The sequence below is a fragment of the Plecotus auritus genome (genome assembly GCF_963455305.1).
Source record: "Plecotus auritus genome assembly, chromosome: 10".
Lineage (NCBI taxonomy): Eukaryota > Metazoa > Chordata > Mammalia > Chiroptera > Vespertilionidae > Plecotus > Plecotus auritus.
Window position 1 is genome coordinate 13,036,099 of NC_137785.1, and position 12,536 is coordinate 13,048,634.

General features: G+C 49.9%; 1 protein-coding gene across 4 annotated transcripts in view; it reads right to left on the reverse strand.

Moving 5' to 3' along the window:
• Positions 1-12,536, reverse strand: part of DHX34 (DExH-box helicase 34) — a 34,674-nt gene that overhangs the window by 20,759 nt on the left and 1,379 nt on the right. For 2 of the 4 annotated variants that reach the window (XR_013959236.1, XM_080645391.1), the window contains exons 1-3: positions 8,231-9,080; positions 5,127-5,438; positions 1,436-1,690 (exon numbers count right to left, since the gene is read on the reverse strand). Coding sequence is in view for 3 of the 4 variants with exons in the window: in XM_080645391.1 (XP_080501517.1) it covers positions 1,436-1,690; positions 5,127-5,438; positions 8,231-8,935 (1,272 nt within the window). In the remaining variant the exon portion in view is untranslated. Of the gene's footprint in view, positions 1-1,435; positions 1,691-5,126; positions 5,439-8,230; positions 9,216-12,536 lie in introns of those variants that run through there. The other 2 variants (XM_080645392.1, XM_080645393.1) reach the window with 2 other exon arrangements.

A 12,536-nucleotide genomic window follows, 5' to 3' on the forward strand; every position in this document is an offset into this window, starting at 1 on the left:
TGGCACAGCCTCACCTGGCCCATCTACAGCTGCTCTTCCCGCTGTAACAGATTGGCTGTGACTGAGAACCCAAAAATATGGACTCCCTGGCCCTCTACAACAAGTTTGCCAACCTCTTAAGAGCATGGGCTCTGGTGCCAAATTACCAAGATGCACAGCCTGGCTCTGCCTCGTATGTGACTTTGCACAGGTTACCTCGGTTTCTGCATCGTTAAGTGGGAATAACAACAGGACTGGCAGACAGGCTGCAGTGAGGACTAAATGAGACAAGCGTACAGAGCCCAGAACTCCTGCCACTCGCAGCCGATGCTCCACACACGTCAGCTGGACGCTTCTCCCGGCCCCCTTCTTAGGCTGTGGCTTTCTCGGGTCTGTTCTGAAAGCCCCTTCCTCCAGGAAGCCTTTCCTGAATCCACCAAGGCTCTGCTCTCAGAGTTCAGGAGCGTTCCTCTACCATCTGTAAAATTATCGATTACTTGTCCATCTCCCCCAGCAGACCAACAGCCACGTAAGGGGAAGGGCCATATGTTGGCTCCCACTGTGTCTCAAAGAGGCCCCTCAGCATCAGGGGAGGCATCTATGAGATGCTCAGGGGTTGTGTCTTCAATCAATAAGCAATGACTGGACCAATGAGATTACATAGTCAGCCTCCAGGGTGGCCCCAGGAATCTCACCTCCTGGGACTCCCATCCTCATCCAGCACCTCCCCAGTGAACACACACAACTTAACTAACAGGACACTGCAGAACGATGGCCTGTGACTGCCAAGGCTAGGTCATAGGAGACGTTGTGGCTTCTGTTTAGGTCTCTTGGGGAGAACCAGCCACCATGTTGCAGGGACACGGAAGCAGCCCCCTAGAGAGGCCCTCAGCCAACAGCCAGCCAGGTGAGTGAGCACCCTCTGGCCCCAGTCAAGCCTTCAAGTGAGTGTAGCCCCAGCCGACTACAACCTCATGGGAGACCCTGAGCCAGAAACCCTCTAGCTAAGCCACTTCCCAACCCCTGATCTACAGAAACTACGTGAGATCATGAAAGTTTATCGCTCTAAGCTGCTAAGTTTGGGGGAAATTTTAACTAATACAGTGACCCCAAGTGCTCTCCTGGCACCCTTCCTTTCCAGCCTGGTGGTCTCTTCACCTTTCCTCACACCCAACTCACAGTTTCCCGCGTCCATACATTTGCTCAAGCTGGTGCCGCTGCCTGGACTGCCTGCCTCCTTCGTCTCCTACTCCAAACCCTCCTTGCCCCCCACAGCTAAGCTCCAATGCCTCCTATTTTATCAGGAGGCTCACCCTGGCACACCCTCCCCACCCCCCCCCCCCCAAATAATGGGAGCAGCCCTCTGCAGCCCGCAGCCCTGCATTGGTGCAGTCACACCCCCCCCCTCCCCTGGCACACACAGCCAGGCCCCCACCCTGCCTGGCTGACGCCATACCTTGTCCTGGTCGGCCACAGAGAGGGCGCTGTGCAGCGGCAGCACCACCCAGCGCTGGGTGTGGCTGGCATAGGTCTGGGCGGCCTCGAGCACAGCGCTGATCTCCGCCATGCCGCTGAGGAAGACCAGGAGGTCGCCCCGCTCCTCGGGTGGGTACTTGTTGTCAATGGCCTCCAGTACCCTCAGGTAAGGCCGCGGGTCCAGTTTCTCCGACTTGGACACTGATGGCTCTGCCTCAATCGGCTGGTACACAACCTGCGAGGAGACAGCCCCAGGCATGAGCGCACGCTGTCACTCCAGCTCAGAGCAAGGTGGGGGAGACCACACTCGCTGGGCAGCCTGAGGAGGACGCAGTAAAGCACAAAGTATGAAGGTAACTGGAAGGCTCCTGGGTGCCGGCAAGGTCTGATGTCTCTTAATCTGGGTGCTGGCTGCGTACAGGTATTTAGTTGGTGAAAAGTAATTGAACTATACACATGATATGTACATTCCTTTGCGTTTGGAGTATAACTTCAACAACAAATTTTAAGGGGCGCAGCCAGGATGAAAACCCTAGAAATCCCTTCTCAGAAGGCGCCCTCACTCTTTTCTTACGGCTGCCCAGAACAAGCATGTCAAACTCACGGCCCACAACGAAAATTTTTGCAGCCCAGGCAATATAATGGTATGTGAGAAACGTTTTAATAAAAATTTCGTAACTTAATTTTTTGCAATATCCTGTTATACATAATTATTAATGACGAACTACAATGTTCGCTAATGACTGATTACTATAATCATGTTGCATTCATTTCCCTTACGCGCCTTACGCGCAGGCACACCATTTCTCTCCACTAATACCAGCAGCAAATATTTTAGCAGCCCACTGCCACGTCATTACTCTTGGACTGACTTGTTTCGTGTGCGCAACAGGAAATATTTCGCTTTCGGAGAACAAGAAAAATAGGTTTGTTTGCGTGACGCTTATTAATTTGTGCAGTTCTTCAGTGTCTGGTAAGTTAATGTTCAAGAAAAATATTAATTTTTATTAAAATGATCATTATTTTATGTTAACGATTACTCAATTATTTCAGTTCTTTGTATTCTACATGTCTCTATTGAAATAAACCTACGTTTCTATGAAAATTAAAGCTTTTGTTTTTTGCGGCCCACATACACTTACACCTTGTTCATTTGGCCCATGTTAGCCTTTGAGTTTGACACGCTTGGCCTAGAAGACAGACTGATGGACATTTAGAACCGGAAACCACAGGGGCAAGGCAGTTTCCTGGTGCTAAGAACTTCAGAGCTGTTACCAATTCTCAGCCCAAAGGTACAGAGGAAGGAGTGGCTGGTCAAAACCATGAAGGACAGCCCTGGCTGGTGTTGCTAAGTGGTTAGAGCATCCGCCCGTGCCTCTAAGTCTCAGGTTCAATTTCTGGTCAAGGGTAAGTCCCTGGGTTGCAGGTTCAATCCCCCGCCCCAGTCTGGGTGCCTGCAGGAGGCAACCAATCCATGTGCTTCTCTCACATCGGTATTTCTCTCTCCCTCTCCCTCCTCCACTTCTTCCCTTCCTCCCTCCCTCTCTCCCTTCCACTCTAAAAATCAATGGGGAAAATATCCTCGGGTGAGGATTAACAACAACAAAAAACCCAGGAAGGACAGAGCTGTGTGCAGGGAGCCACCTTTAAAGGAGCTGTGACTTAGGGGAGGAAACAGCCTACCAGAGACCTTGAGGGAGGGAGCTGACTCTGCTTTCCCCACTAGCCAGGAGGAAGCCAGAGCGAGAGGGGCCATTAGTGCTACATACAGGTCTGCCTCCCAGGGAAGACAGGAAGGTGGGAGAGGGGAAAGGAGATCTGGAAGAGCAAACAGAAGCTTTCTGGCACAGGCCTGTCTGTCCATGAGCAGGATTCAAGTCCTGGCTCTGCCACTCTGAGTCGTCCCGGGAACCAGTGACTTCACACCTCTGAGCTTCACTTTTACCTTCGTGGCAGTAATCCCTGGCACAGAACTAGCGAGGGTGCAGCAAGGGACTCACATGCGTTCTTGTGTGTTAACTGGAGAGCATGTAGTATACTGTATACTCAATAAATGTTAGCTGTGATTACCATCATTAACATTATGGACAAAAACTGTATGCAAGCCATAGCAAATAGGTTGAGAAACAGGGAAAGTTCAAGATAGAAGCTGCTGAGAGCTCAGGACTGAAGAGCTGGGATGATAAAAGGAATCTCTGGCCCTAGCTGGTTTGGCTCAGTGGATAGAGTATTGGCCTGCGGACTGAAGGGTCCCAGGTTCAATTCCAGTCAGGGCACATGCCTGGGTTGCAGGCTCGATCCCCAGTAGGGGGCATGCAGGAGGCAACCGATCAATGATTCTCTCTTATCATTGATGTTTCTATCTCTCTCTCCCTCTTCCTTCCTCTCTGAAATAAAAATACGTTGATAAAAATATATTTAAAAAATAAAAGAATCTCTGGCTAGCTTGAGCACAGCAATTTTAAGAGGACCTGAAAAAAAGGTTTGCCTCTTGGTTTCAGCTTCACCAATAGTTACATCTCAGGTGGATGGTGAATGAACCAGGGTGGAGCCAGGCCTACCCCCAGGATTGCTGTGAGAATGGGATGAGATTGGTATAGGAAACCCATGGTGGTTCCCAGAAAGTCTGCTCTTGTCTTCCCTGGAACACAAGAGAGAAAGAGAGAGAGAGAGATGACATTTTCCAGCCTCCCTTGCAGCTAGGTATAGTTCAGAGATTAGAATGGAAGTAACTACCAGGTCACGTCCAACTTTCAGACACACTGGATTTTCCTGGACTTTCACTCCTTTCCTCTTCCTACAAACTCTGATCAGACAGACGGGGATACTCTCTAGGACAGTGGTCGGCAAACTGCGGCTCGCGAGCCACATGCGGCTCTTTGGCCCCTTGAGTGTGGCTCTTCCACAAAATACCACGGCCTGGGCGAAGCTATTTTGAAGAAGTGGTGTTAGAAGAAGTTTAAGTTTAAAAAATTTGGCTCTCAAAAGAAATTTCTACTGTTGTACTGTTGATATTTGGCTCTGTTGATTAATGAGTTTGCCGACCACTGCCCTAGGACTTTTACCAGGTGTGGTGCTTAACCCCCAGGGGATAGTTGGTAACATCTGGAAACATATTTGGTTATCACAATTGGGAGAGGAGGATGCCATTGGCATCTATTGGGTAGAAGCCAAGAACACTGCTAATGATGCCACAACACACAGGGCAGCCCCACAGCTAATAATTATCCAGCATGCCGATACTGGGTCTGAGAAACCCGCCCCATGAGATGGCAGAGCAATGAGAAAGTAAGAGCCTGGGTCCCTGAATGACCACATGGAACTGAGTTGCCCATCAGCCTGGACCAGCCGGACTGTTATATAAGAAAAACCAACTTCTATATTATTTGAGCCTTTATATTTTTGGGTCTCCTCTAATAAGCACTCAGCACTCTTCCCAGCACATGAAAATGCTCAGATATGGCAGCTTTAAAAGAGACAGAGATAGAGGAAGAAAGAGAGAGAGAGAGAGAGAGAGAGAGAGAGAGAGAGAGAGAGAGAGAAAGAGAGAGAGACAATATGCTTAATTGAGGGAAGGGAAGCAGAGCAGCAGACAGAGAAGAGACATGTCCAGGTGTGGCCAGAGACCAGGTGGGAGGGAGGAGGATGTCGGGGGGAGGGAGAGCACTGACCGTGATGGGAAAGAGCCTCCCGGGCACCTGCACCACAGGGGCACTGCCGAAGTAGCTGGAGAAGAGCGAGATGTTGATGGTGGCTGACATAAGGATGACCTTGAGGTCAGGCCGCTTGGGCAGCAGGCGCCGAAGGACGCCCAGGAGGAAGTCGTTGTGGAGGTGCCGCTCGTGGACTTCATCCACGATCAGGACCTGGTACTGGGGCAGGCTGGGCTCCCGCTGGATTTGCCTCAGGAGCAGCCCCACTGTCAGGAACACAATCTTGGTAGCCGCCGACCGCGTGCTCTCAAAGCGGATCTGGTAGCCAACCTGGGGGCGGGGGGAGGAGGGTGGTCGGGAGAGGACCCTGGGCCTGGGCACCAGCCCCTCACCCACCCTAAGTGAAATCTGAGCAAGTGCCCCCACATCGGACTCTGGAGTCCAACAGACTTGGGTTTGAATCCCACCTCTGCCACTTTGGGTGGTTGACTTTGGGCAAGCAGTTCTATCCCTCAGAGACTTAGGTTTTCTCCTGTGAGAATTTTTTTTAAGTTAAATGTATTGGGGTGACACTGGTCAACATGAACATATAGGTTTCAGGTGTGGGTTTCTATGTTACAAGATCTGTGTATTGCACCATGTGCCCACCTCCAAAGTCAAATCTTCTCCTGTCACCATATATTAGGACCCCTTTCTCCTCCCACTCCCTCCTATGAGAATTATATGTGCTAATGCACTGAAACATCTGGTACAGAGCCTGGGGTATGACACTAATTAGTATAATACCAATAATTAGCCTTTCTATGTGCCACCATCTATTATAAATGCTTTATGTCTATCGACTCATTTCATTCTCATGACCACCGCAGGGTGTAAGAATTCTTCTTATCCTCACTTCACAGATGGGGAAACTGAGGTCACTCATCTAGGGAAACACAGCTGAAAGGTACCTCACATCACACACATACACACACACACACACACATCAGTTTCAGGTGAATTATATTTTTAAAGGTAAAAGTTATTAGAAAAAAAAATAGGATATTTTCATGTCCTTAAAGTAGGCAAAAAATCTCTTAAACAGAGCCCAAAGAGTGCCAGCCACAAAAAGAAAATGACAGACTGGATTATATTTAAATGAAAAGACACCGTCATCATAGGACACCATTCAGAAAAAAAAAGGCAACTCACAAAGTAGGAGACAAGATTTGCAACACAAAAATCCTACCAAGGATTCTTATCCAGAACTGATAAAGACCTATAAATCAAGAACAAAAAAACAGGCAACACGGAAGACAAATGGGAGAAAGGCTTGGACAGACACTTCACAAAACGGACTCTCCAAATGGCCAATAAATACATGAAAAGGTGCTCAATGTCCTTAGTCATCAGGGAAATGCAAATTAAAACCCACTATGCAAATTAAAATGTGATACCAGCCTCGCCAGTTTGGCTCAGTGGATAGAGCGTCGGCCTGCGGACTGAATGAAGGGTCCCGGTTCAATTCTGGTCAAGGGCACATGCCTGGGTTGTGGGCTCGATCCCCAGTGTGGGGTATGCAGAAGGCAGCCGATCAATGATTCTATCTCATCATTGATGTTCTTATCTCCCTCTCCCTTCCCTCTGAAATCAATAAAAATGCTTAAAAAAATTTTGTAATAAAAATAAAATGTGCTACCACTTACACAGCCACCAGAAAAGCTAAAATGAAAAGTCTTACTGTAGCCAAGTGCTGGTGATGACGTGGAATGTACTGCTGGTAGGAGTGTAAATTGGTACGACAGCGTTACAAAATGGTTTGGCAGAATCCCGCAAAAGCTGAAAATACCCCACTCCTAGATATATACCCCCAAAATAGTCACCAAGAGTGACCAAAAGACATGTTATAAAATGCTTAAAGCAGCACCATTCACAAGACCCTAAAACTGAAGACCGTCCAAATTCCCCTCGACAGCTGAAGGAGCAAATACACACGAAGCCTGCACAACGGGAGACGGGCCATCACGGACTGCGCAGCACGCACCTGCGTGCAAAAACCAAGGCTGAGTCTCACAGAACTACACTGAGCTACAGCGGCCAGGACCCAAGGAGAACACACTTTTTCATTCCCTGAAAAAGGTGGAGGCAGAGATCTGTGACCGTCTATCACCAACTCAGGCGTGATAACCTCGCACTAAGATGATCATTTATCACTAAGAAGAGTGAGGACCTGGGGCGCCTCAAGGTAGTAACAAGAAGGGGAAACAAGATGGTTTCTGGGGTGCTGGTTTGATTTTTAAAAATCTGGGTGCTAGTTACACATATATATTCAACTTGTGAAAATTCTCAGAGCTATATACTTATGACACACGCATTCTACTGAATTGAGTATATTCTAACAACAGCCATTTTTAAGTGTTAGAGCCAGGACTAGAACCCTAGAAATCACTAGTAAGGAAGTGTCCTCATTCTTTTTTTTAAGGCTACTTAGAAAGAAGATCAATGAATTTTTAGGACATTTCTAATTTTTTTACTGTTAAAGTGCTATAGGGGCATACCTCAGAGATATTGCCGGTTCAGTTCCAGGCCACCACAATAAAGTGAAAACTGCAATAAAGCGAACTGTAATCTTTTTGCTGGAGGAGGGACTTGCCTTCAATTTGTCAAAAATGTAACATCTACCCTGGCCTGTGTTGCTAAGTGGTTAGAGCATTGGCCCAAGCAACGAAGGGTCGCGGGTTCGATTCCCAGTCAAGGGCACGTAGCTCGGTTCCAGGTTCACTCCCCACCTCCTGAACGGGGCAAGTACGGGAGGCAACTAGTCCATCTGTCTTTCTCTCATCAATGTTTCTTCCCCACCCCTCCCCCTTCCACTCTCTTTGAAAAATCAATGGGAAAAATATTATGTGAGGATTAAACAACTAAAAGCAACATCTGTGAAGCACAATAAAACAAGGTCTGCCTGTACTGGGTAATGTCAGCACCTTTACTGTCTGGACTACATCCAGGCCAATCTGTAGATAGATTTCTAGAAGAATCACTGCTAGGTAAAAGGGTAAGTGCTTCTGTAACCGTAATTGACACTGCCAGTATTCCCCCAATGTCACACGGGAGAAAGTGGGATCCCGTGAGGCCCCACTCACCTGTGAGCCATACTGACTGAGGCTCTCAAAGCCAACACGCTTGGCCAGCGAGATGCAGGCGATTCTCCGGGGCTGGGTGCATGCCACGTGACTGAAGCCAGCGGCCAGCAGGTACTGGGGCACCTGCGTGGACTTGCCACAGCCTGTGTCACCTGCCACCACCACCACCTGATGTTCCTTCAGGGTCTTCAGGATGCGGCGCCCGTACTGGGCGATGGGAAGCGCCGCCCGCTCACGCTGCAGCTTGGCCAGCCTCCCAAACGCCTGCTTCTGGACAAAGTCCAGGTAGTGCAACAGGGCTTGGCGGAACTCGGACACTCTCTCCGGGGGCAGGTGCCTGCCCAGCCTCCGAGAGCCCCGAATGTCAGGGCCGAGGACCGAAAGGTTGATGCGGTAACGTGGGTCGTAAGCACCAGGTAGGTCGGCCAGCGCTGGGATGCTGTGCTTGGGATGCCCGGGGTCTTTGTCCTCCTTCCTGGTGGTCTTGAGATGCTGGAACCTCTGTAAGCGTTCAAAGAAGGTCCAGAACTTCTGGCACTCCTCGGAACCCTGGCGGATGTAATCTTCGTCTCGGAAGAAGGCATCCTCGAACAGATGCCGGGTCTCTGGACAATTCCAGTCCCACTTCTCTGGGGCCTCCTCCTCACGGGGAGCCCGGTGCCGGTCCCGATGGTCCCTGTCCTCCCTTGTTCTGGGAGGAGGCATGCTGGACCCAACCACAATGCTGTCACAAAACTGGCCTCAGTTCTGATCACCTGGACCAAACATTCTCACCCATGCCCCATTCCTGCAGAGGCCAGTGCCTGCAATAAGGAACCCCTTTCTCTTCAAAGAGCTAAGTTTCCTCCTCATGGATGGTCCAGGCCCACTGCAGGCGATGGCAGAGCAAGTGGCCGAAGGGGGTCAAGCTGGTGACACACAGGGCACCTCATGACTCCTGCAGCAATCTCTGGGATGGACACAAGATCATCCTGAGTTTTACGCCCTGAATGTTTGGGGGAAGAGAACAGATGTTCATTTTTAGAAACATTTATTGAAGGCCTGCTGGATGCAAGCACTGGCCTCACAAAAGGGACAGTAATGAGTAAGACCACCCTGAGCCCCACATGGTCACATGCAAGAGACAGACGTGTCACCAAACTCTGACAATCCAGTGATTTATCACAATCCAGGGGTTGTGATAAAGCCGTGAGAGGTGTGGTGCAATGAAGACTAAGGCAAGGGTTCCTAACCTTTGGTCTACTGAGCTTGACACCCGGGAGGCCTTTGAAATTAAGTGCACAGTTTTGCAACTGTTGCTTTATATATGTACTAGAGGCCTGGTGCAGGAGGGGGGGAGTAGGGGGGTGTCCTCAGCCTGGCCTGCGCCCTCTGGCAATCTGGGACCCCTCCGGGGATGTAGCAGTGTGCCAAGCGGCAGGCAGCCAGGGAGGAGCCTGAGCTGGTGCCAGGCACCGCACTGCTTGCACTCATCCCGGCCCATTGCACCTGGTGCCGCTGCTTGGTAGCGCTGCCACAGAGTTGGGAGAGACAGCTGTGAGCCCGGCTTCTGGCTTAGTGACGCTCTCCCTGTGGGAGCGGACTGACCATCAGGGGGCAGCTCCTGTGTTGAGCGTCTGCCCCCTGGTGGTCAGGGCGCATCATAGCGACTGGTTGTTCTGGTTGTTCTGGTTGTTTGGTCCTAATGGTCGCTTAGGCTTTTATATATATAGACTAGAGGGCCGGTGCATGAAATTCATGCACAGGAGGGGTGTCCCTCAGCCTGGCCTGCACCCTCTCCAATCTGGGACCCCCTTGGGGGATGTCCAACTGTTGGTTTAGGCCCGATCCCTATAGGATCAGCAGTCGGACATCCCTCTCACAATCCAGGACTGCTGGCTCCTAACCACTCGCCTGCCTACCTGCCTGATTACCCCTAACCGCTTCTGCCTGCCAGCCTGATTGCCCCCTAACTGCTCCCCTGCCAGCCTTATTGCCCCCTAACTGCTCCCCTGCCAGCCTGATCGCCCCCAACTGCCCTCCCCTGCCGGCCATCTTGTGATGATGTCGCACGAGGGCACCGCACCACCTAGGTTTTTATTATATAGGATTGTTTTTGCTTGCCTGGCACAGCCCTTCCTTCTTTTTCTGATTAACAGTACACACCTGCCTTTGGAGAGCTGCCCTTCCTGGGTTCCACATGGTTCTGATGGCCTTTAAGTCAGAGAACTCATATTGGTCGGGCAATTGACAAAGGCCTGGCCTATCACGGTACCCTCCACCCCTTTAACTAGTGATAGGTTTGAGAGGTGGATACATGACCCAAGGAGGGCCAATCAGAGCCTTTCTCTGTAATTTATGATGTTACTAGGAAAGAAAAGCTCTCTTTTTTTTGTTGTTGTTAATCCTCACTGGAGGATATTTTTTCCACTGATTTTTTTTGGAGAGAGGGAGGGAGGGAGGGAGTGGGAGAGAGAAACATTGATGTGAGAAAGACATATCGAACAGTAGCTTCCTGCTCAGTAGCTTCCTGCTCATGCCCCAGCTGGGGCCAGGATCGAAACTGCAACCCAGGTGCGTGCCTTTGACCAGGAATCAGACTCACGGCACTTCCATGTGCGGGCTGACGCTTTAACTATATAGCCACACTGGCCAGGGTGAAAAGCTGGCCATTCTATCTACTGTGGCTAGGCAAGGATGATATAAACGGGGAGGTTTGTAATAGCTCTTGAACATACGTCTTTCCTAGATATTTATCCTAGAAAAGCCTGCATGGGGGCGCAATGAGGCACCCACAGGCATGCAATTCAGCTGCCACAGGGAGAGAAGTGAAAGGAGCTGGGGAGAAGCCTGGCACCCTCACTTAGGGCTTGAGGCTTAGTTTCCTCCAACCCTCACTTTGGAGCTACGCAAGAAAGTCTTCAGGGCGGTGGGGGTGGGCCAGAAGAGGTCAATGGTGGGGGATGGGGGAGGAAGGGGGGGCATATGTAATACTTTCAACAATAAAAATTTTTAAAAAAGAAACTTTTTGCTTACAACTGGGTTTCTGACTCAGTACAAAAGGCCTAGCTAATAAAAAATATACCCTTGTGTGTGTGATTCACTGGAGGGAAATCCATCACTCATTCTTAAAGGGGTTTATGATCATAAAAGGGTTCGGAGCCTTTGACAATAAAGGCTCTGGAGTCAGGCAGATCCGGGTTTGAATCTCAGCTTCATCATTTACAAGATGTGCGATCCTTGCCAAATTAACTTCTCCAAGGATGTTTTCTTCATCTATAAAACGGGCACAATACCCATCTCAAGCCACGGCAATGTGTTTTAGGCCCTAGCCTGGGCCAGAGAAGCTAAATCGTAACCAGTATTCAAGTCCAGTGCTTTTCCCCCCAAAATGACTAACATACAGAAAACAGGGAGAAGAACCAGGGGCATTAACCTGGAAAAAATTACACTCAAAAGACCACAACTCGCCTTCATAATGGTATTTAGTGATGCTTTCACCTACTCTGCCTTCAGCCACTCAAGGGCCACCATGGAATGGAGCACAGAAATTCCATCTCTGCGGTGTCGGGAAGCTCAGGCCAACCTGGGAGTTATTAGAGCCAGATACGGACTTCCACTGAGGAACATGTGAATGGCAGAGCTGTTTCCCACAGAAGCAGCATCACTTCTTATTAAACACGAAATTCTGCAAGAGTAGGCCTTTCCTCCCCTGGCTGCCAGCACCGGCTTCCCACTGGCACCTGGGACCCGGCTTCCCTCGAAGCCCCGGCTTCTTCCAGAAGGACATCGGTCTAATTAGCATATTATGATTTTACTAGAGGCCCAGTGCACGAAATTCATGCACGGGGGCAGGTGGGTGTCCCTCAGCCCAGCCTGCACCCTTTCCAATCTGGGACCCCTCCAGGGATGTCCCACTGCCTGTTGGCTTCCTCCATTGCCAGGAAACCCAAGCCTCCTGCTTGGGTTAATTTGCATACTTGCTCCTGATTGGCTGGTGGGCGTGGCTTGTGGACATAGCAGAGGTATGGTCAAATTGCATGTTTCTCTTTTATTAGTGTAGATTATTATAGATTTGGACTAGGTGATGCCAGAGCGGCTTCGAGGGAACTCCTATTCTAGGAAGAAGGAAGAGGAAAGGGCCTTAAAGGTATTGCGATACTTGGCCAGCGGTTCTCAGAATGAAACGGACTATTCTCAAGGAGTCTCCCCTTTTAAGCTGCCTTTCAGATTTTCTGGGTCTACTACCAGTTCCTCCATCACTGTGTCTCTGACCCTCTCTCGGTTTCTCTCCTAGGCTCATGGCTTTTAGAGGTTTTCTTTGCTT